The sequence below is a fragment of the Oryctolagus cuniculus genome, chromosome 6, assembly GCF_051225735.1.
Source record: "Oryctolagus cuniculus isolate XC-2025 breed Fujian yellow rabbit chromosome 6, ASM5122573v1, whole genome shotgun sequence".
Lineage (NCBI taxonomy): Eukaryota > Metazoa > Chordata > Mammalia > Lagomorpha > Leporidae > Oryctolagus > Oryctolagus cuniculus.
Window position 1 is genome coordinate 30,285,940 of NC_142872.1, and position 27,831 is coordinate 30,313,770.

The 27,831-nt window shown below is 53.2% G+C and overlaps 1 protein-coding gene across 20 annotated transcripts in view; it reads left to right on the top strand.

The window, feature by feature from the left end:
* The window catches only part of LOC100353508 (protocadherin gamma-C4), a 193,861-nt gene that overhangs the window by 150,620 nt on the left and 15,410 nt on the right, over positions 1-27,831 (top strand). For 16 of the 20 annotated variants that reach the window (XM_089335983.1, XM_070076229.2, XM_070076240.2 and 13 more), the window contains one exon: positions 24,237-24,295. In XM_089335983.1, coding sequence (XP_089192109.1) covers positions 24,237-24,295 — 59 coding nt within the window. Of the gene's footprint in view, positions 1-2,093; positions 10,366-15,060; positions 17,906-19,110; positions 21,740-24,236; positions 24,296-27,831 lie in introns of those variants that run through there. The other 4 variants (XM_051844323.3, XM_017341120.4, XM_089335986.1 and 1 more) reach the window with 4 other exon arrangements.

A 27,831-nucleotide genomic window follows, 5' to 3' on the forward strand; every position in this document is an offset into this window, starting at 1 on the left:
CATTTGCGAAGTGAACCAGCAGATGAAAGACCTCTCTCTCTGTCTCTCCATCTCTGTGTCTGTAACTCTACCTCTCAAATAAATAATCTTTTTAAAAAATTATTTTAGTAGGCCAGCGCCGCGGCTCACTAGGCTAATCCTCCGCCTTGTGGCGCTGGCACACGGGGTTCTAGTCCCGGTCGGGGCGCCAGATTCTGTCCCGGTTGCCCCTCTTCCAAGCCAGCTCTCTGCTGTGGCCCGGGAGGGCAGTGGAGGATGGCCCAAGTGCTTGGGCCATGCACCCCATGGGAGACCAGGATAAGTACCTGGCTCCTGCCATCAGATCAGCGCGGTGTACCAGCCGCAGCGCGCCGGCCGCGGCGGCCATTGGAGGGTGAACCAATGGCAAAGGAAGACCCTTCTCTCTGTCTCTCTCACTGTCCACTCTGCCTGTCAAAAAAAAAAAAAATTATTTTAAAGGCAGAGCAACAGGGATAGAGATAGAGAGTTCTTCCATTTACTGGTCTACTTTCCAAATGTCAGCAACAGCCAGAGCTAGGCCAGGCCAAAGCCAGGAGCCAGAAACTCCAAACAGATCTCCACGTGGGTGGTGGGGACTCAGATACTTAAGTCTTCATGTGCTGCCTCTCAGGCACATTAGCAGGGAGCTGGGTGAGAAGGCAGAGTCGGGACTCAGTCCCAGGCTGCCTGACTCGGGATGCCAAATGCCTGCTTCCTTCATGTTTGTTTTTGTTTGTTTGTTTGTTTGTTTTTGTTTTTGTTTTTTGTTTTGTTTTGTTATTTTTGACAGGCAGAGTGGACAGTAAGAGAGAGAGACAGAGAGAAAGGTCTTCCTTTTGCCGTTGGTTCACCCTCCAATGGCCGCCGCGGCCGGCACACCATGCTGATCCGATGGTAGGAGCCAGGTGCTTCTCCTGGTCTCCCATGCGGGTGCAGGGCCCAAGCACTTGGGCCATCCTCCACTGCACTCCCTGGCCACAGCAGAGAGCTGGACTGTAAGAGGGGCAACCGGGACAGAATCCGGCACCCCGACCAGGACTAGAACCCGGTGTGCCGGCACCGCAAGGCAGAGGATTAGCCTAATTAGCCACGGCGCCGGCCTTCCCTTCATGTTTTAAACAACTTCATAAAAATTCTTTGTAAGTGCACATTTCATCATCTGTTCAACAAACATATAATTTGCTATTTAAGTAGTTTCCATATTTTAGCAATTATAGATCATGCTTTAATGAATAACCTTCTGTATATAGATTTTTCTAATTTTTGAGGTGTAAATTCAGGATAACTTCCTAATAGCGTGGTTGCTGGATCATAGGGTAAACACCTATGTGAGTCCCAGGGTAGATGTGTGTGTAGTTTTGTTAGATATGACTGTTTCCCTCCACAGAAGTTGTACCACTGTGTATTCCTAAAAATGGACAAGAACACCTAATATCCCGTAGGCTCATCACAGAGATTGTTGTCAAGCTTTTAATTTTTGCCAATCCAATGAGTAAAAAGGGAGATTTCAAAATAGTTTGAATTAGAATTTCACTCTCTTTGTGGTGAGGTTAAATAGCTTTTTCCTATGTTTAAGAGCCAGTTTGAATCTTATATTGAACTGTCTGTTTCTTATGTTTATTTTCCTACTAGATATTTTTAAATGTTTTATATTAAATTTGTAAAAAGTTACTTATGTGTTAGGAATTTTAGCTCCCTGTCTAAAATACGAGTTGTAAATATCTATCCCACTTGTGTCATGTGCTTGTGACATTTGTTGGCAATGCCACTATTTTTCCCTTTGTTTTTATGTAAACAAGTGAATCAATCTTTTCCTGTATTATAATTAGTTTCAAGTCATAGTACCCAAGCGTTTCCCCCACCTTGGTTATGGAAACACTCATCCATATTTTCTGCTAAGATTTGAATCACTTTGTAGTTTTCACATTTAGATCCCTGATCTATTTAGACTTTATTCTTGCATGTGCAGAAGTGTGATCAATTTGTATCTCTTTTTCCAAGTGGCTATCCTGTTGTCCCAATAGCAGTCATTAAAAATTTCAGCTTTGTCCCAGTGATGTGAGACAGAATCCTTATTCTTTAAAAAAATATTTACTTATTTATTCAAAAGGCAGATAGAAAGAGAGAGAGAGAGAAGTCTTCCATCCACTGGTTCACTCCCCAAATAGCCACAATGGCCAAAGCTGGGCTGATTTGAAGCCAGGAGCTAGGAGCTTCTTCCAGGTCTCCCCCATGGGTGCAGAGGCCCAAGGACTTGGGCCATCTTCTATTGCTTTCCCAGGCCATAGCAGAGAGCTGGGTCGGAAATGGAGCAGCCGGGACTCGAACCAGTGCCCTTGCACTGCAGGTGGCAGCTTTATCTGCTACACCACAGCGCTGGATCCAACATCCTTATCCTTAAGATTCATAAATCACCATTTCCAATCAAGTATGTGAAAGATACAGGTAAACTTCAGATGACTAGTAAGGCTTAACCATTTAGCTTCTTCATCAAACCCTTGAATGTACTAAACTCCTATGGTGTCTTATTGGTCAGAAAACATACTTCCTTCTTCCTTTAAGTTACCAGTATATATTGAAGTGAATGTTTTTTATTTATAAAAAATAAACATCTAAGCCATACATAGCTATCCATTTGGTGAGGACTAAAATATTTTAGCTAGCAATATAATAGCAAGATACTGGGACAAAATTGAAACATTCTATTTTTGAGGAGAATTTAGTTCTCTTGGAAGTTTTTTTTCTGGAAGGAAACCTTTCTTTTAAAAAAAAAAAAGATTTATTTGTTTTACTTGAAAGGCAGAGTTACAGAGAGAGAGCAAGAGAGGGAAAGGAATCTTCTATCCACTGGTTCATTCTCCAAATAGCCTCAACTGCCGGGGCTGAGCCAGGCCGAAGCCAGGAGTGTGGAGCTTCTTCCAGGTCTTCCACGTGGGTGCAGGGGCGGCAAACACTTGGACCATCTTCCAGTGCCTTCCAAGGCACATTAGCAGAGAGCTGGATCCGAAGTGGAGCAACCAAGACTGGAACAGATGCCTATATGGGATGCTGGTGTCACAAGCAGTGGCTTGACTCGCTGTGCTACAATACCAGCCCTGGGAGATTGGTTTTTTAATTATTTGTTTGAATAGCCAGCCTTGTGGTACAGTGGGTTAAACTGCCACCTAAATGCCAGCATTCCATATTGGAGCACCAGTTCCGGTCGCAGCCACTCCAGTTGCCATCTAGATTCCTGGCAATGAACCTGGGAAAGCAGTGGATGATGGCCCAAGTATTTGGGCCCTTGGGCCCCTGACACCATGTGGGATACCTGGATGGAGAACCAGGTTTCTGGTTTCATTCTGGTCCAGACCCAGATTTAGGGGGTGATCCAGTAGCTTGATGATGTCTCCCCCCACACACACACTCTACTTCTTTTCCTCTCTCTGTCATTCTGCCTTTCAAATAAATAATAAGTAAATCTTAAAAGTTATTTTATTTGAGGACACAGAGAAAGAGAATGCACTCCTACCCACTGGTTAGCCCCTCACATGCCCAAAATGGCTGCAGTTGGGGCTGGGCTGGAAGCCAGGAGCCAGGAACCCAACCCATATCTCCCACATGGATGACAGGGTCCCACCCACTTGAACCATCACCAGCTACCTCCCAGGGTACAGATTAGCAAGATGCTGGAATCAGGGGCAGAGCTGGGATTTGAGCTAAGGCACTCCAGTGTAGGATGTGAGTGCCCCAACCAATGTCTTAATTGCTAGACCAAACATCTGCCTTCTATTGGAATATTTTCATATAGACAAATTTACTAATGTTTTTGCAAGTAGTTTCCTGACACATTTAAGCTTTGTAACATATTAAACAGTGAGAAGGCATAATGTGACTGAGACTAGAAAAGAACAGCACTCAGATGGACGAAGGTAAACGTTGTTTCCTTGTGTCTGTGACTTCGAAATCACAGCCGACAGCTCATGCACTTACCGATGAGACAGTTTCTTCTTGTTTGAAGGGCAGATCAGATGCAGCTCTTAGCAAACCTATTCTTACAGACTTAAAAATCATCTCTTCAAATCAAAGTATGCAAAATATTCAGGTAGGCTTTAGATAAATATTAAACCATTCAACTTCTTTACCAAATCCTTCAATCTTTCACCTGTCTAAATTGGGATACATGTTTTTTAAAAATCTGTTTGTTATGTGTCTTTATCCCATGTTCCTCAAACAAACCTTTAATTTGACTTTAGGGTGCTGTCCAGATAGGTTGATCCTGTCCAAATTTGATCGAATGGAATGATTGTTAGATGATATTTAGGATTTTAAGGGGATTATATATACATATATTTGTATATATTGAATGTATGTATGTGTCTTTCTTGTGTTCCTTATGTGCAGTAATTTAGTAGCATCTTGAATAGAATTTCCTGATGTTACTGGCCGTCTAAGAATATTAATTTATTTAAAAGATAATATTGGATAATGTCTATTGAGAGTCTCCTCTGGGCCATGCGGGCCTAGCTTCACTGGCATATGACCTGGGCAGTCACTCTGATGGGCCCCTTGCTTAGTAGGGCCCCTACATTAGTTAGTTCTATGCTGTCACCACCTTGACAATGTTTACATTTCTTAACAACAAGCCCCCAGTTTTCATTTGGTACTAGCCACACAAATTATATAGCCAGTCCTAGTGCTATGTTTATCAGTTACTACGTTCAACAAGGAGGGCATATAATCTAATGTACTTGTTTGAAAGATGCTTCCATTTAACATATGTGAAATGGATGATAGAGAAATTGAGAAAAGTAAGAATGCCAGAGAGGATGCTTTGGTTTAGGTGATGACAGAAGCCAGGAAAGTAATGGACAATTTCAAGATCTATTTTGGAGGTGGTAACCATTGGTTTGGATCTGAAATGAGGTGCATGTGGGGATGCAGAAGATGTTAAAAATGATTTCTGATTTTCTGACCAGATGGGCAGGGTTGGAGAGAGAACAGATCTGAAGGTGGAGTTGAGAGCTGGGCTTGACATTGTGCTAAGTGCAGGAAGCCAGACATAAAAGACCACAGATGTTAAGTCCTTTTTGATAAAACTTGTGAAAAAGGCAGAACGACACGGATAGAAAGTAGATCAGTGCTGGGGACTGAGCATAACAGCAAGAATGGATGATTGACAGGCAGGAGGGAAATCACGAGGGCGGTGGGGATCTGAAACTGCATCATGGTGTCGGTCCTCGGCTGCACAGATCCACTAGAAATCCTCTCCCAGCACCGGTGAATGATACGGTCAGCACGAAGCTCAGCAAAGACTTCAGACATGATTGTGATCATTGGTGCCACCAACCAGTACGGTTATTTCTACTTTACACACAGAAGTTCCATGGTTACGTGCTCACAAGTGCGATATCCAGGATTGAAAGCTGAGTCACTCTGACACAGGGGCCCCACTCTTGACTGCTGTAACACATTCATTTTCTCTTTTAAAATAGTTATATTTGGTGCATGTCATTGGTCAGCATCTCTCGAAATTATAGAAGAGAGGAAAAATAGAGACTGGAAAGTTCCATTGATCCTGTACACTGATACTTCACTCTCCTCTGGATTTAGGTAACATAAGTGTGGGCATCTTCGATTTTGTCACCTGTAAATTGTGTTAGTTGACTCTTTGATAAACAGTAATCTCTCTTCAGAGCAGTAGGGGTAAGAAGCAGCTTCCTTAGGCCCACTCGTAGCTTGAAGGAGTGAATGTATCTACCAAGAGTACTTGCTTCGGGAAAGAATGTGTATGGCACAGATCATGTACACATAGTCCTTAGTGTGTGTTAAGACTGCTATGCCATTAGCATGACCACATGTATGTTAGAAAGCATTAAGTGCCTCCTGTGTTTGGCACAAGGGACACAAGTAGTCATCGGAATGGCTCCGTGGGTTAAGCCGTGGCTTGCTACACTGCTTGTGACACTCTTATCAGAGTGCCAGTGTGAGTCCCAGTTTCTTCACTTCCAATCCAGCTGCCTGCTGATGCGTCGAGGAAAGCAGCAGGTGATGCCAGTTTGGGCAGTTATGTGCACCTGTGCATTTCTAGGCTTCATTTCTGAGAATCTCCCAAGTGACACTTAATGCCCCTGGTCCTCACACTTGGAGTGGGAAGTGACTGGGTTTATTCTAAAAACTAAATATATTTCATCTTCGTTTTATGTTTATTTATCTATTTTACTCTACTTGCAAGGGAGAGAGAGATACCTTCCATGCACTGGTTTACTCCCCAGATGCTTGCCACTCTGAGGCCAGGAGCCAGGAACTCCATGAGTTTCCCATGTGAGTGGCAGGAATTCAAGTACTCCAGCATCCTCCACTGCCTCCCAGGTGCATTAGCAGGAAGCTGGATTGGAAAGAGGAGCTGGGATTCTAACCAGGCTCTCAGATATGACATGCAGATGTCCCAAGCAGTGGCTTAATCTGTTCCTCCACAGTGCCTGCCCCCTCTCATTCATTATCCTGATCATTATTTGTGTGGTGACTATGATCCTAAATGCAGAAAACTCTCGAGTTCTTTATTTTGGGACTCAGGGCTTTGGGCTGCCCTGAAGACTCTCTGGAGCTTTGTTGCCATTATTGCAGCCACTTTATGAAGGTCCTAGGTGGTAAATAGACCTGCTGTTTTCTTTTTTCTTCCTCTTTTATTCCGGAGTGGGGTGGGGAGTAATTCTTTATTAGCAAGGCAACTTCTTGTAGCATGTGAACCCAAGATCTTGAGAAAAACACTGATCAAGGGAAGCATCATGAGATTATGTTCTGGGCCTGGGCTGTGACACACTGAGTTAAGCTGCCACCCGCAGCGTGGGCATCCCATATGGGCTCCAGTTCAAGTCCCAGCTGCTCCACTTCTGATCCAGCTCCCTGCTACTGTGCCTGGGAAAGCAGCAGAGGATGGCCCAAGTCCTTGGGCCCCTGCACCCACATGGAGACCTGGATGAAGCTACTGGCTCCTAACTTTGGATCAGCCCAGCTCTGGCTGTTGCAGCCACTTGGGGAATGAACCAGGGATGGAAGACCTCTCTCCCTATCCTTCTCTCTCCCTCTCAAAATAAATATAAATAAATAAATCTTTAGAAAAACAGAAAGATTGTGTGCCCTGGGAAACACAGGGTCAGGAAATTTCACTTGGCTCCCTGGTTCTTAGGAAAATGAGCTAAATGATGACATCCAATTTTTTAAAAAAATTAAAATCTGAGCTTTATTTTAAATTTCATAAGGGACTTAAACCAAACATAGTAGCACCTATTGATCTGCTCTACCGGGGAAGGGACAGAAAATTCTAGAATCTCTTTAGGTAAAGATAAAAGTATTAGCTCCATCAAGATATTACTCTGTCCTCATAAATAGAGTCTGGCCACTCGTCCACCCTCCAGGCAACCGGATTTGTTGTTATTTTTCCAGAAAACATTATGTCGTTTTCCATATGGTTTGGGCAAAGAAAGCCATGAAAGTCCGTAATAGGCCTTGAGTTGGCTTGGGGACGTGCAGCCCCGCCAGCTCCGTCGCCTCCTACACTGCTTTCCAGAGTCAGGTGGGCTTCCGCTGCGGGCCCGGGCAAGGCGCCTAGCCCGCGGGCTCCGGAAGGCCGCCAGCGGGAAGAGAAGTTCCCCGCGCTAGCGCGCGCCCAGCTCCAAAAGCCCGGCGCTAGCGCATTCTTCGTGCAGTTATTGGCTGGGACTCTGTGTGCCGCTGTCGGCCAATGAAGACGCTGGAGAGCTGGCCCCGGCCCGTCCCCTTTCGGCGCCCCGGGATGAGGCAGAGACTGAACAGCCAGCGAGCAAATCAGCGGCACCCAGAAAGCCATGTCCGACTCGGCGCCCAGCGCCCAAGCGCTAAGCCGCTGAAAGTTTCTCCGCGAAACCTCCGGGGCACCCTGGATCCCGCGGGGAGGAACTGCTCTCCAGTGCGATGGTCCCAGAGGCCTGGCGGGGCGGACTGGTAAGCACCGGGAGAGTGGTGGGAGTTTTGCTTCTGCTCGGCGCCTTGAACAAGGCTTCCACCGTGATTCACTATGAGATCCTGGAGGAAAGAGAGAAGGGCTTCTCTGTGGGGAACGTGGTCGCGGACCTCGATTTGGCTCTGGGCAGCCTGTCCGCCCGCAGGCTCCGGGTGGTGTCCGGAGCCAGCCGAAGGTTCTTTGAGGTGAACCGGGAGACCGGGGAGATGTTGGTGAACGACCGTCTGGACCGGGAGGAGCTGTGCGGGACGCTGCCTTCCTGCACCGTAACTCTGGAGTTGGTGGTGGAGAATCCGCTGGAGCTATTCAGCGCCGAGGTGGTGATCCAGGACATCAACGACAACAACCCCGCGTTCCCAACCGGGGAAATGAAATTGGAGATTAGCGAGGCCATGGCGCCGGGGACGCGCTTTCCGCTCGAGAGCGCGCACGATCCCGATGTGGGCAGCAACTCTCTCCAAACCTACGAGCTGAGCCGGAACGAGTACTTTGCGCTTCGCGTGCAGACGCGGGAGGACAGCACCAAGTATGCGGAGCTGGTCCTGGAGCGCGCCCTGGACCGGGAGCGGGAGCCAAGTGTGCAGTTGGTGCTGACGGCGCTGGACGGAGGGACCCCGGCCCGCTCCGCCAGCCTCCCCATTCGCGTCACTGTGCTGGACGCGAATGACAACGCGCCTGCCTTCAACCAGTCCTTGTACCGGGCGCGCGTCCTGGAGGATGCACCCCCCGGCGCTCGCGTGGTGCAGGTCCTCGCGACGGATCTGGATGAAGGCCCCAACGGCGAAATCGTCTATTCCTTCGGCAGCCACAACCGCGCCGGCGTCCGGGAGCTCTTCGCCCTAGACCCAGTCACGGGGGTGCTGACGATCAAGGGCCGCCTGGACTTCGAAGACACGAAACTGCACGAGATCTACGTCCAGGCCAAAGACAAAGGCGCCAATCCCGAGGGCGCACACTGCAAAGTGTTGGTGGAAGTGGTGGACGTGAACGACAATGCCCCGGAGGTCGCGGTCACATCGGTGTACAGCCCAGTCCCCGAGGACGCGCCCGTGGGGACCGTCGTCGCCCTGCTCAGCGTCACTGACCTGGACGCCGGCGAGAACGGACTGGTGACGTGCGAGCTTCCCCCGGGCCTCCCCTTCAGCCTGACTTCCTCCCTCAAGAACTACTTCACCCTGAAGACCAGCGCGGGCCTGGATCGCGAGGCAGTGTCAGAGTACAACCTCAGCGTCACGGCCCGAGACGCAGGCGCGCCCCCGCTGTCGGCCGTGACCACCGTGCGGGTCCAGGTGTCAGACATCAACGACAACCCCCCGCAGGCATCCCAGTCTGCCTACGACATTTACGTCGAGGAAAACAACCTCCCGGGGGTTCCGATCCTCAACCTGAGCGTCTGGGACCCCGACGCCCCTCAGAACGCGCGCCTCTCCTTCCTCCTCCTGGAGCAGCACGGCGCGGACGCGGGGCTGGCCGGCCGCTACTTCGCGATCCATCGCGACAGCGGCGTCTTGTCGTCCTTGGTGCCCCTGGACTACGAGGACCGGCGGGAGTTCGAGTTAACAGCTCATGTCAGCGACGGGGGCACTCCCGTCCTGGCCACAAACATCAGCGTGCGCGTATTCGTCACGGACCGCAATGACAACGCGCCCCAGATCCTGTACCCCCGGCCCGGCCAGAGCTCTGTGGAGACGCTGCCCCGGGCCGCGGCCTCCGGCCACTTGGTCTCGCGGGTCGTGGGCTGGGACGCAGATGCAGGCCACAATGCCTGGCTCTCCTACAGCCTTCTGGGTGCCTCCAACCAGAGCCTCTTTGCCGTGGGGCTCCACACGGGTCAGGTCAGCACCGCCCGCGCAGTGCAGGACACAGACGCCCCCAGGCAGACCCTCACGGTCCTGATCAGAGACAACGGGGAGCCGTCGCTGTCCGCCACCGCCACCCTGACTGTGTCCCTAACGGAGGAGGCTCCCGAAGCCCGGGCAGAGTTCCCCTTGGGCTCTGCCCCCCGGGAGCAAAATAAAAACCTCACGTTTTATCTGCTCCTCTCCCTCATCCTGGTCTCAGTGGGGTTCGCAGCCGTGGTGTTGGGAGTGATCATATTCAAAGTTTACAAGTGGAAGCAGTCCAGGGACCTGTACCGAGCCCCGGTGAGCTCCCTGTACCGAACGCCGGGGCCCTCCCTGCACGCAGACGCCGTGCGGGGCGGCCTCATGCCGCCGCACCTTTACCATCAAATGTACCTGACCACGGACTCGCGCCGCAGCGACCCGCTGCTGAAGAAACCCGGGGCGGCCAGCCCCCTGGCCAGCCGCCAGAACACGCTGCGGAGCTGTGATCCCGCATTCTATAGGCAGGTGCTGGGTGCAGAGAGCGCCCCTCCCGGACAGGTAAGGGGTAGCAGGTCATCCCCGAAGCTTGTCAATGCTTCTCTCAATGCTGCACCATGTTCAGGAAGGTATGCAGCAGTAGTTTCAGGATGAAGACGTTTTTCTGATGGTGCAGCCACACTTTCCACTGGTCTTTGCTAGAGGAAACTTTGGGAGGAAGGTGGCTGGCTGGAGGGTGGCTTGTGGCTCCGTTTCAAGATGGGGTTATTTCACTCAGTCTGTGGACCCGATTCACACCCTCAGCACTCATTGCCATCACAACTAACCAGTCTTGCTAAGGGGTGGCTTTGCTGTGACCCAGGTTCTCAGTGTTTAGAGCTTCTGTGATATAATTTGCATTTGGGAGCAAGTTGCTGGATACGCTAAACATTAGCAGCTGCTAGGAATATAAAAACTACCCCCATTCCCATCTTCCAAATCATTGCTACATCTGCGTTAAAAATGACTTTCCGATACTTTTCCATTGCCTGCACAGATCCTGTGCCTCATTCCCAGATAACTTTCTATGAGTGAAATTCTAGGCGTCCTTTAAGTTTATTTCAAGGACACTACCAGAAATCATGCTCATGTTACTTACCAGATATTTTGATGTCATACATATATAGTCATACATAGACTATATGGTCATATATATACATACATGATGCATGTTCACTATAGAAAATTCAGAAAATACAGAAAGGTATAAAGAAAAATTACATCCAACTTTAATTCCCCACAGCCCAAAAGAGCCACATTTAATTACAAAAGTAATTGATTCCAAAACTAAATCTAGACAACCCAAATGAGCATCAAGTACGACATGGCAGTCCTTCTCGATGCACCTCCAGCGTTATTCCCTGTCCTTCCAGCACGGCTTTTCTTAGGTCTACACGCAACGTGAAAGGTAGGTGAGTGTATACCCTGGGAAAGGTGAAGTAGCCACTCAGTCAGGATGATATGCAGGTGACCACAGGCCTTTGCCTTGGAGAGAAGCTTACACATCCTTACCATTGTGATGTTGACGCCCAGGCATGACTGCTGTCAGCTCTTGGACTTGGCAGTTAGACAAATGAGTAGCAAGTAGCAGTCCTGGGTCAAGTTGCTAGATCTCCTTTCTCAGTCTTTTTGATAGCAAATAGGGAAGAGCAAGGGCGTCTCAGGATTAAGTGATGATATACTTCATGAAAGCGCTCAGCACAGGGCCTGGCATGGCATATTATGACTGTTGCAAATTATTAGTCATTGCTGTGTAAATTATTAGTCATTGCTGTGGTTATATTTTTAAGAATCGTTTTATTTATTTGAAAGGCAGAGTTACAGAGAGGGGCTGGGTAGGGAGAGAGAGAAAGGTCCTCCATCCACTGGTTCACTCCAAAAATGGTGGCAACAGCCAGGGCTGGGCCAGGCTGAAGCCAGGAGCCAGAAGCTTCTTCTGGGCCTCCCATATGGGTGGGAGGGGCCCAAGCACGTGGGCCATCTTCTGCTGCTTTCCCAGGCGCATCAGCAGAGAGCTGGATTGGAAGTGGAGCAGCGTATGGGATGCCAGTGCTGCAGCCAGCAGCCTCTATGGTTATTTTTGTTAGTTTTCCAGCCCACCCAAAATCTTAAACACACCTTGGAAATGAGCAAATGTGAGAGCAACTAAAGATGATGAAGTCGATAACTTGGAAAGGTTAAAGAAGGGTGACAGCCAGAGGCAAGCATTGCTGCTCTTCCAAAGAGCCTGGGAAAGAACTGAGGTTCTTGTCGCAGACAGCGTCCTCCAAGCTGATCGCACGTTAGAGTCGCCCAGGGTCCCCGGCACGCTAGACTAGGGAACACACCTGCTCTCATGGTGGCACAGAGACGACAGTGTTTCTTGACAATCCTCTGGTGATCCTAACTTACAGACAGGTTTGAAAATCATTGCCCTAGATTCTGCCAGTCCGTCATTCAGCATATTAATTAGGCCGAGTGTTATTCTGATGTTCACAGAACCAGGAGTCAGCTTTATTGGGCCAGGCCCAATTTTCTCGAAAAAGTGCTATAATGTCATTTCCCAAGCTGGAATCATTACACGGAATAGCTCTATACTGTAAGGAAGAGATAAGACAGTATTTCGGCTGTCTAAAGAGAACACCTTCCTAAACCACTGGTACCTGGGCATTTCCTCTTTAAAAGTCTGGAGCTGGCTAGTATGTATTGGGTTTCTTTTGAGTGACAAAAAAAAAAAAAATCTATCATGAGATTCTGGTGAAGATTGCACCAGTTTAGTAAAGAGGAACATACTTAAAAACATTGAATGGTACTGTTGAAACTGGTGAATTGTATGGTATGTGAATTGCACCTTGATAAAGTTGTCAAGAAGTCTAGAGATCAGAGAAGCGCAAACCTGGCACACAAAGATGGAGTCAGGGATATACACGATCAAGGCATTATTGGGCTTCGATTCTAGCGAAACAGGCTGTGTGCCTGCTTGGTTTGGTGTGAACTTCCAAATGCAAGAGTAGTGCTGCCCGTCCTACTGGGTTAACTTTCGGCACATTGCTTAGCCTCTCTGAACTCCAGTTTCCTCATCTATGAAATGAAGATAGCATCTGCTTGGCAAAGTTGTTGTGAGAGTCAAAAGGAATACATATGAAGCGCCTGTACATAGTAAGTGTTGAATAAATATTTGTTAGGCTAATAAAGGTAACATCAACCTTCCCCACTCATTAGCACCCCTATGTAGCAGACACTGTAAACTATGACAAGACAACTGTGCTGCCTTTATGGTACACTGAGTACGGCCACAGGAGACAGAGCAAAGGTAATGGAGATCTGCATAGTATAAGCAGCAGTAGGAGCAAAGGGGAAGAAATGCTCCTGGCAGCTGGGGGAATCAGGGAGACTTCCCAGAGGTGGCGATGCTTGAGCTAGACACTTAAGATGGAGCAGGAGCTTGTCAAATAGTAAAAAGGGTACAAGGGCTGGAAGGAGCCACTACACAAAATACTGTGCAGAGGGCTAATGGCATTTCGTTACTGCCGAATCTTAGAGTGTGTGTGTAAAACAGTGTGCAGGAGTCGGGTGGAGCAAGAAGGTGGGGATTACACACTGAGTCACCTTTAGGCCGTGCCAGCGAACTTTTATTTTATTCTGTATGGATGATGGTCACTGCAGAATGTTGAACTGACATATGTGATGTCTTCAAGGCTTTGTTTCAAAGAGGCTATTCTGGCAGCCATAAGTAAAATGGATTTGGGGACATTGGGACTGGAGACAAAGAGAGCAGAGAGAAGGTGATTGCTTTATTTGATGAGCAGATTGATAAATGCTTGAGCCAGCACAGTGGTGGTGCTGAGGAAGGGAGATGATGACAATAAAATCATCAGGATTTGCTGATTGACCTGCTATAGAAAGTGAGCGACAGGAATGAATCCACGATGATCTCTCCACCCCACCCCCAGGGAATTCTGACAGCTGGGTGGATGATGGTGCCATTTGCCAAGATAATGAACTCTGCCACAAACACTTCTGGAGGTTTGGCTTGTATACTGTGCCTCCCTCATTCCCATGAAAAGAAGTTTAGATTTTTTAGTACAATACAAAAAGTCAGATTCCCTCCCTTTGAGACTGAAATTTTGGTAGCTGATCTCACCGTAGTCAACAGGATATTCCTGAAGATCAAGGTTTTGGGGGGAAAAAAATGGGAGAGGATAAGAACAGCAGTTTTTGCTGCTAGCTTTGGCTGCCAGCAATAAACCCAGGAAAGGACTTGGCTGAGTTTAGACAAAAAAAAAAAAAAAAAAAAAAAAAAAGAAAGAAAAAAAGAAAAGAAAAAAACCCTTCTGTCCAGATCAGATCATCTTGGATCTTTCTCTTTCTGTGTGCTCTGGTGTGTTTGTCACTCAGGTTACAGCCTGCAGGTACTTATAGTAGAATGTATTGTGCGTCTGTGCTTGTGCAAGGCAGTAGCCAGGCTACTGGGAGGTCTGGATGAGGGTGGGGGTGGGTTGAGATCAAGTCTCCATCTACAAAAGGCCCCCTGGGGCTAAGTAAAAAGCTTGCTCTTTTGAAACGTCTCTGTTGGTAATTAACAACATATCAAGAATGCTGTGGTGTCAAATAAAGGAGATTTGTAGGCACAGTGCCACTGGTAGCTGATCCAGTCGCTCAAGGAGGCTGTTAAATCTGTGATCGTTAGCATGCTGCCAGGTAATGAGATCTAGTCCTTAGCACCTCCCAGACACAGGGATTCTTTACTGTTTTGGAACATCTTTCTCTCTTGGCTTCCACCCTGCTTTTATTACCGTCCTCCAAATCAATGAATGGCAATTTAGTGTATCACTAGCAAATGTCTGAATAACAGAGGTTTGGTTTCCCCCCGTGCCTCCTGTTACAATAAAAACAGGCACTGCATAAATTTAATTGGCTACGTTACGTGTAAGCCTTCTCTGCAAAGCGATGGATACATTTCTGAATAATCTGCAGAGGGGCAGACTTTTAAGTATATGGCAGCGCTGCCAATTAGCTGTTGCCCTAATACCACCAGGCTGAGAAGCTACTCATTTACAGTATTGGCTGATGACAACACTGGCTTGGACAAAGTGACCAGTCTCAAATGGCTACTCCCTGTCTGGGCTGCAGGTTGCTAGGGCTCAGGCTAGAGCCGTTTTCCCAGCCGAAAAGGGGCGGGGTGAGCTGGTGTGTTAGAGGAAAAAAATGCATATCTGTTGTCTGCCTCCCTGCAGAGGTAGGGATCGCGGCAAGAAATGCTGTTGTGCAGGAAGGAGGCGAAAAGAGAGTGGGGTTTATTTTATGATTATAATTTTTGGAAACCTTTTTTTTTTTTTTTTTTGGTGGGCTTTTTTTCCCCCCAATGCTGCGACGCATTAACCCTGCTGCTATTGGGATGTTCTCTGCTCAGCCTATTGGCTGAGCCCAGGAGCCGCTGTCTGCCAATCGGGTGGTGAAAGGCAGACAAATCTACCCCGCCACCAGCAAAAAACGGCGCGTAACCCTTGCCGCGCCGGCGGAGCGGCGCCAGAGCTGGCGCGGGCAAAGGGGATAGGTGTCTCCAGCTGCTGTGGCCGTTTGGGGCGGGTCGGCTTCTTCCGCTTCGCAGGACCAGGCGGAGAATTAGCGGGCGGCAGCAATGTTCTGCAAGGTGAGAAGCCGGCTGGCAATCTGGCGGGGGGCTACCCTTTTGTTCCTCTTCTGCCACCTGGGTTACGTTTGTGGGCAGATCCGCTACCCGGTCCCAGAGGAGTCACAGGAAGGGACTTTTGTAGGGAATGTCGCCCAAGATTTCCTGCTGGATACAGAGAGTCTGTCGGCGCGCAGGCTGCAGGTCGCCGGACAGGTGAACCAAAGACACTTCCGTGTGGATTTGGACAGTGGAGCCCTGCTCATCAAGAATCCAATCGATCGAGAGGCACTGTGCGGGCTCAGTGCCAGCTGCATCGTGCCCCTAGAGTTCGTCACCGAAGGGCCTCTGGAAATGTACCGAGCCGAGGTGGAGATCGTCGATGTGAACGATCACGCCCCCCGCTTCCCGCGGCAGCAGCTGGACTTGGAAATCGGGGAGGCCGCCCCTCCAGGACAGCGTTTCCCCTTGGAGAAGGCTCAGGATGCAGATGTGGGGAGCAATTCCATCAGCAGCTACAGGCTGAGCTCCAACGAGCACTTCGCGCTGGATGTCAAGAAGCGGAGCGACGGCAGCCTGGTCCCGGAGCTGCTGCTGGAGAAGCCGCTGGATCGCGAGAAGCAGTCGGACTACCGCCTGGTGCTGACGGCTGTGGATGGAGGGAATCCCCCGAGATCCGGCACTGCGGAGCTCCGGGTGTCGGTGCTGGACGTCAACGACAACGCCCCGGCTTTCCAGCAATCCAGCTACAGGATCAGCGTGCCGGAGAGCGCGCCCGCGGGCATGGTGCTCATCCAGCTCAATGCCTCCGACCCGGACCTGGGTCCCAGCGGGAACGTCACCTTCTCCTTCAGTGGCCACACCCCTGATCGCGTGAGAAACCTCTTCAGCCTGCACCCCACTACCGGAAAGCTTACCCTGCAGGGACCCCTGGACTTCGAGAGCGAGAATTACTACGAATTTGATGTGCGAGCCCGCGATGGGGGCTCCCCAGCCATGGAGCAGCATTGCAGCCTCCGGGTGGATCTCCTGGACGTCAATGACAACGCCCCCCACATCACGGTGACCTCGGAGCTTGGGACTCTCCCTGAGAGCGCGGAGCCTGGTACCGTGGTGGCACTCATCAGTGTGCAGGACCCTGACTCGGGGTCCAACGGGGACGTCAGCCTCCGTATCCCTGACCACCTGCCTTTTGCCCTCAAGTCTGCCTTCAGGAACCAGTTCTCCCTGGTGACAGCAGGGCCCTTGGACCGAGAGGCCAAATCCAGCTATGACATCATGGTCACTGCCTCTGACGCCGGGAGCCCTCCTCTGAGTACCCACAGGACTATCTTCCTGAATATTTCAGACGTGAATGATAATCCGCCTTCTTTCTTCCAGAGGTCACATGAGGTGTTTGTCCCTGAGAACAATCGCCCCGGGGACCTGCTTTGCTCCCTTGCAGCCTCTGACCCGGACTCTGGCTTGAATGCGCTCATCTCCTACTCTCTCCTGGAGCCCAGAAATCGCGACGTGTCAGCTTCCTCCTTCATCTCTCTGAACCCGCAGACAGGAGCCGTCCATGCCACCCGGTCCTTTGACTATGAGCAAACCCAGACACTGCAGTTTGAGGTGCAGGCCCGGGACCGGGGCACCCCGCCCCTCAGCAGCACCGTGACGGTGCGCCTATTTGTGCTGGACCTCAATGACAACGCCCCGGCTGTGCTGCGCCCTCGGGCCCGGCCTGGCTCCTTATGTCCCCAAGCACTGCCTCCATCAGTGGGTGCCGGCCACCTCGTCACGAAGGTGACCGCTGTGGACTTGGACTCTGGCTACAACGCTTGGGTTTCCTATCAGCTCCTGGAGGCCCCCGACCCCAGCCTGTTTGCAGTCTCCCGCTACGCAGGGGAGGTGCGGACGGCAGTCCCCATTCCGGCTGATCTCCCACCACAGAAGCTGGTCATCGTGGTGAAGGACAGCGGCAGCCCGCCGCTTTCTACCTCTGTGACTCTCCTGGTGTCCTTAGAAGAAGACACTCACCCAGTCGTCCCTGATCTTCGGGAGTCTTCGGCGCCCAGGGAAGGAGAATCCCGGCTGACCCTCTACTTGGCTGTCTCCCTAGTGGCAATTTGCTTTGTTTCCTTTGGCTCCTTCGTGGCACTCCTCTCTAAGTGCTTGCGTGGGGCTGCCTGTGGAGTGACCTGCTTTCCTGCTGGCACCTGTGCCTGTCTCAGCAGATCCCGAAGGAGGGAGGGGCTTCCTCCTTCCAATGGGATCCTCCGGATCCAGCTAGGGTCAGATGATCCTATCAAGTTTGTTGATGTGGGAGGCCACTCTCACGGCTGCACACCCCTGGCTTCTGCACCCACTCGGAGCGATAGCTTCATGATGGTGAAGTCACCCAGTGCGCCTGTGGCCGGGGAGCCTGTTCGCCCCAGCTGCCCACCCTCTGATCTTCTCTATGGGCTGGAGGTGAGATCTTGGCAGGCTCAGTCGATGCTTGAGGGGTGTTGGGATCCAGGCCTGTGTCTGGGTCGGTCGTGCCGCTGAGAGCCCTGGCCTCCCTGAAATAGCCCATAGGGATGTCCCTGTCATTGTGAGTGCTAACTGTGTGGTAGATGCTGTGCTTCAGACATCTTTTGTGAATTAACCAGGGAGCTGTCACAGACCCGCCGTCGGGGATGGGCTACGCCTACCTCAGAGTAAGAAATGGAAGTGATTGGTTGGTGGTCAAGAGGCAGGCTCTGGGAGCATGTGCACAGAATCTGAGATCCTAGGAGGCTGAAGTACACAAAGGTGGGGTGCACAAGGCAATCCCCTATATCCAGAGCGGTGTTCTGGACTCTTCTGGAATGGGGGCAGGGTCCAGTTCCCAAGGGATCACCATTTTCCAATGGATTGAGGGGAGCTAAAAACCTTTGCCTCACATTATCTAGTACTCCCTAACCCACTATGATGGGAACTCTATTTGAACCATAGCAGAGTGAGAAAAAAAAAAAGTGGGGGTGGGCAGGCAGAGCCAAGGGAATAAAGAGGCACAGATCAAAGTGGTAGCTGGGATCTTTTGGGCCAGGTCTTTAGGAAGCCCAATCAGGTCCCTGCTGGGACTTGAACCAGATGCAGGAGACTGGAAGCAGGGGGCACTGTCTGCTGGGGACAAAGCTGCCAGTGAAATCAGCGTCAGAAAACTGGTGTACAGTTGAGGAACTCAAAGAGACAACCACTCTCACCTTAGCAGCACTGGGCGGGGCAGGGGATGGAGGGGAACACTTGGGCTCTGCCTCTCCCTGGAGGAAAAATGCCGTTGGTTCAGGTGGAGCAGTGGAAACCTTTGAAGTCCTTTGGGAAGCTGCTGGGACAGAGCCCTGAGGACCGTGTACCACTTTGTCTCCCCTGTTGAGTGCCATCTGAGCTGTCAAACTCCGCTGCCAAGGGGGCCGAGTGAACCTGTGGCACGAAGGGAGTGGGGCGGTGGGAGGCTTGTGTGACACACGTTGGCAGCGGCTGTTCCCAAGCTTTCCGGGACTGAGGAGACTTCATAATTGGTTGAGAGCAGACAGACTTTTTGGCCAATCAGACTGAGAAGTGAGGTGGGGGATCTGCTCTTCCTGCCCGCCTCTCCTCCTCCAGCTCCCCAGCTCCACTCGGATTTAACTCCCCTCCCCCCCCACCGCCCACCCCCGCCATTCGGTGACTAAGAAGAACTGCTGCAGGCAGGCAGAGCTCAGAGCAGTTTTTAAGGGGCTGGAAGGAGCCATAAGAGATTTCAGCGCTGCATTCTAAGGCCCGGGTCTGCCCTGGATCAGGACAGCACAGAGTTGCTCTGCAGGAAGGGACTTCTGGGTCATGGGGCCCAAGACAGCCCCGCAGCTCGCTGGGAGATGGCAAGTGCTGTGCATGTTGTCCTTGTGCTCCTGGGGCTGGGTGTCTGGGCAGCTTCGCTATGCATCCGTGGAGGAGTCTGAGCCTGGGACGCTGGTGGGGAATGTTGCTCAGGATCTGGGCTTAAAGGTGACAGATCTGTTGAGCCGCCGCCTGCGGCTGGGCTCGGAAGAGAACGGGCGCTATTTCTCCCTGAGCTTGGTGAGTGGCGCTCTGGCTGTGAATCAGAAGATTGACCGGGAGAGCCTGTGTGGAGCCAGCACCAGCTGCCTGCTGCCAGTGCAGGTGGTGACTGAACACCCCCTGGAGCTGATCCGGGTTGAGGTGGAGATCCTGGATCTCAACGACAACTCTCCGAGCTTTGCCACCCCTGAGCGAGAGATGCGCATCTCAGAGTCGGCTGCACCTGGGGCACGGTTCCCACTGGATAGTGCCCAGGATCCGGACGTGGGCACCAATACCGTGAGCTTTTACACCCTCAGCCCCAGCAGCCACTTCTCCCTGAATGTCAAGACCCTCAAAGATGGGAAGCTGTTCCCAGAGCTGGTGCTAGAGCAGCAGCTGGATCGGGAAGCCCAGGCGAGACATCAGCTGGTGCTCACTGCCGTGGATGGGGGCACCCCGGCCCGCTCAGGGACCAGCCTCATCTCCGTCATCGTGCTGGACATCAATGACAACGCTCCAGCCTTCCAGTCCTCAGTCGTCCGTGTGGCACTCCCGGAGAATGCCCCCGTGGGTACGCTGCTGCTCCGTCTCAATGCCACCGACCCAGATGAGGGCTCCAATGGCCAGCTGGACTATGCTTTCGGAGACCATACATCAGAGGCAGTGCGGAATCTCTTTGGCCTGGACCCTAACAGTGGAGCGATCCATGTGTTGGGTCCTGTAGACTTTGAGGAGTCGAGTTTCTTTGAAATTCATGCAAGAGCCCGTGACCAGGGACAGCCGGCCATGGAAGGCCACTGTGTGATTCAGGTGGATGTGGGGGATGCCAATGACAATGCCCCAGAGGTGCTGCTGGCCTCTTTGGTCAACCCCGTCCCGGAGAGCACCCCAGTGGGCACGGTGGTGGGGTTGTTTAATGTGCGGGACCGAGACTCGGGCAGAAACGGTGAAGTGAGCCTCAGTATCCCTCCGGACCTGCCATTTCAGATTAAGCCTTCTGAGAATCACTACTCCCTGCTAACCAGCAAGCCCTTGGACCGGGAGGCCACAGCCCACTACAGCATCGAGCTGCTGGCCAGCGATGCCGGCTCACCGCCTCTGCACACGCATCTCACCATCAGGCTCAACATTTCAGATGTCAACGACAATGCGCCCCACTTCAGCCAGCAACTCTATACCGCTTATATCCCAGAAAACCGGCCCCCAGGCTCCCTCCTCTGCACCGTGGCAGCCTCGGATCCAGACACTGGGGATAACGCCCGCCTCACCTACTCAATTGTAGGGGGTCAGATTCAGGGAGCCCCAGCATCCTCCTTTGTGTATGTCAACCCGGAGGATGGACGGGTCTTTGCCCAGAGAACCTTTGACTACGAATTGCTGCAGATGCTACAGATCGTGGTTGGGGTTCGAGACTCAGGCTCTCCCCCACTCTCCGCCAACACATCACTGCATGTGTTTGTCCTAGACCAGAATGATAACGCCCCGGCTGTGCTGCACCCACGGCCCGGCCGGGAGCTCTCCGCCCCGCAGCGCCTCCCTCGATCTGCCCCACCGGGCTCCTTGGTCACCAAGGTGACAGCTGTGGATGCGGATGCGGGCCACAACGCGTGGCTGTCCTACTCGATGTTGCCGCAGTCCACAGCCCCAGGGCTGTTCCTCGTGTCCGCGCACACGGGCGAGGTGCGCACAGCCCGAGCCTTACTGGAGGACGACGCTAACACGCAGCAGGTGGTGGTGCTGGTGCGGGACAATGGCGACCCTGCCCTCTCCTCCACCGCCACTGTGCTGCTGCTCCTGGTGGATGAGGACCCGGAGGAAATGCCCAAATCCAGCGACTTCCTTACCCACCCTCCCGAGCGCTCAGACCTTACCCTCTACCTCATCGTGGCCCTCGCAGCCACCAGCCTCTTATCCTTAGCCACCTTCACCTTTCTGTCCGCCAAGTGCCTGCGGGGGCAGGCCGACGGGGATGGGGGCGGGGGCCGGTGCTGCCGGCGCCAGGACTCCCCCTCGGGGGAATTCTATAAGCAGTCTAGTCCCAACCTGCAGGTCAGCTCCGACGGCACGCTCAAGTACATGGAGGTGACGCTGCGGCCCACGGACTCACAGAGCCACTGCTACCGCACGTGCTTCTCCCCGGCCTCTGATGGCAGTGACTTCACTTTCCTGAGGCCGCTCAGCGTGCAGCCGCCCTCAGCGCTGGCGCTGGAGCCCGAGGCCTTCCGGTCCCGTGCTAACACGTTGCGGGAGCTGAGCCAGGTGAGGGCTCGGCGCCGCCGGGGGCGACCCCTGCGGGCAGCGTTGAAGCAGCTACGGGCCCCCAGGAGGGCTGGCTGTGCTCCACCAGATTTTCGGGACTATTTAGACTTATTAGTGCGCGGAGCCAGAGGCATGGCCGAGGCCCGGGTGGGGCTCCAAGCACTGGGAGGCGGTGGGGACTGTGAGCGATGGGAGGTGGGACTGGAAGGCTGAGGGTCCGCTGAGCTGCTGGTGAATTTATGGCCACAGTCGCGGGGCTGGGGTCTGGGGTGGAGTCAGTCTCCCACGCGGAGGCTTTTTCACGTCCTATTTCCGCCACCTGTGACTTCGGTGTTGCCCTCAACCTCAGCTAGCCGCACCTGCGGGCCGGCCCAGGCGCGTGCGCAGACCACACCACGGGAGCCACGACGCAGGGCCAGCACCTGTGCGCGCTTGCCCCTCGCACCCGGGCCTCCACGCACTCAGGCTTTTGCCGTGGCCGGCGTCAGACGTGAGGGCCCCAGGTCGCGACTGCCCCCAGGGGCAGGCCGAGGCTTAGACTTCTTATCATCCGCAACCCGGGCGGGCCTGAGCCTGCTGTGACGCCTGGAGCGCTGGGGCGACTCGGGGCGTCCTGGGCGCGGAACTCAGGGACTCAGGGCCAGGAACGCAGTGCTGAGGCCGGAGACCTTTTCAGCCCGGAAGCCTTGGGCAGGCTGGGGCGCCGCATGGCCAGGAGGGAGTGAGTAGCTGGGGCCCTTCCTCTCGCAGGGAAGTGGGGGACTGAAGCAAACGGGCTCTTGACTCGGTCGTGACCACAGTGTACCCAGCAACCCAGGGTCAGGGCTTTGGGGGTGACCACAGTGTTTGAGGCTCTGGCAGGTCCTTGCTCCTGTGGCTGATGGAAAGCCACAGCTGTGCTAGATGCCAGGTGCCCTCGTTTGTGGGGAAGGGGTAACAGGCGCACCTTTCCACAACCCTCGAAGATTTCTTCCAGCCTCTCTGGGCCCCTACCGAACCGGGATTCTGTTCTGAAGCGCCTGGCTGCGGGCATTGTACCGGCTGATTGAAGTAGCCTTAGTGTACCAGACCTCATTTGCTTGTCTCACCCCCGCTGTTGGAGAGGGACCTGCATCCTCTTTGCCTAAGTGGAACTGAGTTTCCCAGAGATCAAATAACTTGCTCAAGTTCAGGGTGAGCGGTGGTAGGAGTCGAACCAGGGCCGTCGGAGTCCGGAGAAGGTGCTTTGAATTTTGGCCCTTGGGAAGCTGGAGGTCGGGGGAGAAGATTTTCCTCCGCTGGGCTGGGCTGGGGGTGGGGCTCTTTCTCTTTCAGGATGTTCCTTGGGGCGAAAATTCTGGGCTCCCTTCCCTGAGCAGTCCTCACTGAGCACCCTCGGACCCGCCTTCCTGGTGTTGGTTGAGTTCCGCCCGGCTCCCTATCTTGCAGCAAGTTACCACCCCTGCCTGCGTCCTCTGTGTTAGAATACACGGCGGCCAAGGGTGCTGGTGTCCCTGTGCCTTTCACAGGCAGCCTCAATGGTGCTGGCAACCGCTGGTGCCCCTCGGGAGGTTTCTGGGCTCTGCTCCGTTCTCTGTCCTCTGTGAGCCCTAGTGTGAGTCTCTGGCTGGCCGGTCCTTCTCCCCAGTGTAATCTGAGCCGCTCGTACCCTCTGCTCCTGGGAGTGAGGGTGAGAGTTGCCAGCACACCCCAGAATTGGTGAGATGGCGGCTCTGGGGTGCTCTGTGAGACGTGTGTGATGGGACGATTGGGAGCGACTCAGGAGTGGCGGGGCTGGGACGGAGCTACAGAGGGGCCCCCTGGGGACCCTGGAAACCGAGCTGTGGGAGTTTGATCCTGCTGGGCTCGCTACCAGCCACGCTCTGCGTCCCAACAGAGCAGCCTAGTTTCCTCCTCCTCAGTCCCAGGCTTTGTCTGGCAAGGAGTCCCTGGGGGTGAGCCGTGTCCCGGGGCTTGGATGCCCTGCAAAGGCCCCGGCTGGCGCGACTCCTAAATTAATAATGTATGTAGCTGTGGGAAGAGCTCCCGGGGAGCCAGGGTGCGGAGGAGGCGTCCCTGGAAGGTGTCCTGGCGCGAGAAGGGTTACTGGGAGCCGCAGCCATCTTGCTGCTGAGGATGCTTTGTCCCCAGCTCCGGAGCCGGCGAGCTCGGCGCAGGCCTGGGAGATCCCCTCTAAAGGCCTCCACGGGCCCTGGCAGGGGCCCTCGCCACACCCCTTCCCTGCGGTGGGCACGTCCAGTGCCCGGGTTTGGCTCAGAAGCTCGGCGAATGGGGACAGAAGAAGGGACCATTTCTTCACAGGAGTCTGGGCTTGCTCTCTGGGGTCGCAGTAACACTCGGTGCTCTCCCTGACCCCTGGCACTCGGACCTCAGAGACCTGAGGTGCACTCTGTCTTTGGCGACATCTTACCCCAGTGCCTGTCCCTCCCCTCCCCCGCTCTCATGACACCCGTCTTCGCCTGGGTACTCAGCTCCTGTCCCTCTGTTTTCTCCACAGCAAGCCCCGCCCAACACGGACTGGCGCTTCTCTCAGGCCCAGCGACCCGGCACCAGCGGGTAGGTGACGGCTCCCACCCTGCGGCATTTCTCAGCGATGACGTGGGAGGAGGGGGGAGGGCTCCGCGCCTCCACAGTGGCGCGCTGGGGGCTGGGACAAGGGTCCTGGAAGGAAGAGACGCCTACCCTGACTATTTTGAGCTCATCTGATACACTCGCCCGCCCCCCACCCTGTTGGCCCCCACAGCCACTTTTTCCCATCCCCCAAGGGTTTGCTAGCTGGTCTCTGGGTGGAGGAGCGCAGCCCGTACCCACCTGCGGCCCATGTCCCCTCCTCCCAATGCAGCTGGGCTCCCTCCTGCCGCAGGGACAGCCCAGCTGGAGATGGACCGGAGGAGGGCGGGCCTTCTGTCTCAGCCCTGTGTCTCTCAAGTTTGTGTGTCTCTGCTCTGCTTTTTCTTTTTTTTTTTTAAATCCCCACATCCTCCTTAGCTTCTGTCTTAGATCAAGATCTCTGCCTCTCCCTGTCTCATCTCCGTCTCAGGTTCTGTCTCAGGCGCTGCCGGTCAGCCCTCACGGCTTGTGCCTCCTGGCCTTGCGCGGCGCCTGCCAGCGGCAGAGGCACTCAGCATGCGTGCAAGGGACCCGTGTGTTCTTCCTTTTCCCCATCCCTGGCTCCTGGCCCTTGTCCTTGACCTCTTTTCCGTGTCTTCGCCTTCCATCGGGTCCCAGTGTTCTAACGCCCTCCCCGCAGCCTTTGTTCACCTCCATGATTTCTGCTTCCCCTCATGGGTTCTTTTTGTCCTTGTCTTCTGTTATTCCTCCTCCTGTCTGTCTCTCATTTCTTTGTGCTTGTGGGCAAGCGCGTGCACTCCCGTGCACACACACACACACACGATGGGGGGAGGAGAGACCCTACACACACACACACACACACACACACACACACACACGGTGGGGGGAAGAGAGACCCTCCCTCCGCCTGCCCTGCACACACAGAGCCTTTGATCCCTGCTCTGCACTAAGGGCCCTTCCATCCGGGCTGCCCCAGCTGCTCATTTCAATAAGGGAATGAGTTCCTGCTGAGACAGGAACCCCCATGGGGGGTGGGGGAGGGAGGCGGAAGCAGCCCTTCAGTGGGTCTGAGGGGAGTGGGATGGGCCGTGGGCCAGGGCTCCCTGCTAGAAGCCAGCGGTCCCAGGAGCCTGGGGAGGCGGGGGGGGGGGGGGGGGCTGGGCTGCCTCCCCCACCTCCTCCAGGCTCGGGCTCTGCTGCCCACGTTGGCCGGCTGTGACAGATGCCGGGCTCCCTTGTTGCCCCTCCCAGCAGCAGCTGAGCCCTCCCCTCGCGGCCACCAGGGCTTAGGAGATCCTGATGTGGCGGCAGAGGTTCAGCTCCCAGACGAGCACAGTCCTGTCTCTGGTTGCAGGAATGTGAAACATCCAACCAGGCCCCTCAAGGAAGGCTTGGGCTGCGGCCCCCTCTTCCCTCAGCACTTTCTCTTAGGTTGTCTAATAAGTCAGCCATGTGTTCACACGTGCAGCGAACGTTCACTGAACATCTACTGTGCTAAACACTGGGCCATAAAAGTGAGCAAGGGACGGGATCCCTGAACTCACAGGCCTCCAGGCCAGCAGCGCAGACAACTTATCAAGAAATCACAGGAGGAAAACATGTAATTATAAAACCTAGTAAATTCTGCAAAGAGGGTGATGTGAGTGTGGTGGAGGAGGGGTCAGGGAAGGCTGCCTGGAGGAGATGGCGTTTGCACAGACCGGATTGCTGCCCCTAAGGAGTATGTAGTGTTTTGAGGGAGACTAATATCAACCAGTAATCATAGAAATAAATACAAGGTCACAAGTGCTAGGAAGAGCAGTACTGCTCACATTTAGTACGTGGGACACGTGGCTGTCCTCAGAACCGGAATTGACCAGCTGAAGACGCAAAAGGAAGTGCATTCCAGGTAGAAGGGAAGAGCATATGCAAAGGCCCTGTGGTGGGGCCTGTGAGGATCCTGGAAATGGCAGAGCTTCCATTCTGACGAGTGCATTGGAGTGAGCTTGGGGGGGTGGTTTCCCTTAGTCTACCCCTGCCTCCAGCCCTCCGCAGCTCCTCTACCATGCCCTGCCTGCCATCTTGTCCACTGCCCGCCACGCTCAGTCTAATAAGGCACACTGGCTGCAGGCAAGGCTAGTGTTAAGTTCTGCAGTAAACCTGATTCTAGTTCAAGCCAGTGCTGGGACACGCTGCCCAGACAAAAGGAAAAATGACTCACATGCTGAGGCCCCTGCCCACCAAGTGCTCTCCTCCCCGCCGCTGGCCCTGCTCAGGTCATCCTTTTGGCTTCTGGTCCCAACAGCTGTTGTCCCCAGCTCTGAGCCCAGCAAGTCGTTTCTCGCTCTTGGGGCTGTATCGCAGGCACTGCGCCGAAGCTTCGCCAGCCTCTGCACAGAGAAGGGGGTCTCTGTTTGGCTTCCTGTGCCCCAGCCTGTTCCCCTGGGATGGCTCCTCACTGCCACTCCTCAGCCCCGGCCCCTCCATGCTTCCTCTGAGAAGCACTGTCGCTGCTCGCGCTCGCTCGCAGTTCAGGCAGTCGTCCAACGAGCAAACAGCAGCGTCTTTTTCTGCTTATAGAGTAACGCACATTCATTACAGAAACATGAGAAATAAAGATAAACGTGAAAGAAAACCTACCCATGATTTTACAATTTAAGAACTAGCACGAACTTCCTTTAACGATGGAGAGTTCCAACGCATACAAAAGCATAGAGAATGGCATAGTGATCTCACTGTTCAGCTTTTAAAAACAAACATTTATTTATCTGCTTGAAAGGCAGAGAGACAGAGTTCTTCTGTCTGCTGCTTTGCTCCCCCCAAATGTCAGCGGTAGCTGGGGCTGGGCCAGACTAAGCCAGGAGCCAAGGACTCCATCCCCGGCTCCCATGCCGCTGGCAGGGACCCATGGAATGCTGCGTTCTCTTGTGCATCACTAGGAAGCCGGATGGGAAGTGGAGCAGGCAGGACTCCAGCTGAGGCGCTCTGATGTGGGATGAGGGTGACCCTAGCAGCAGCTTAACTCTGCATCAACACCCACCTCAATGATTCTTTAAGATCCACATTGTATGTGTGATTGAATACCTCTTAGCTCTCTTAAGCCCTTTTAGTGTAAAAATTTATCCTTTTTGTTTTTCTACAGTTTATTCATTGAATCATTAACATTTTAATATATATCTTTGCAAACTTTTTTCTTTATGTAAACAACATCCACAACCTTTTTTTTTAATCTGAACCAAATAAGCTGTTCACAAACTAATTCACACTTGGAACATCAAGAAGGTTTATTCCCAGGTAACTGCTGTTTGTTTTTTTTTTTTTTTTTTTAAGATTTATTTATTTGAAATATGGTTAGAGAGGGAGAGAGAGGGAAGGAGGGAGGGGGAGAGAGGGAGAGAGAGAGATCTTCCATCTGCTGACTCACTCCCCAAATGGCCGCAGTGGCTGGGGTTGGGCCAAGTGGAGGCCAGGCGCCTGGAACTCCATCCAAAGTCTCCCGTGTGAGGGCAGGAGCCCCAGCACCTGAGCCGTCTTCTGCTCCT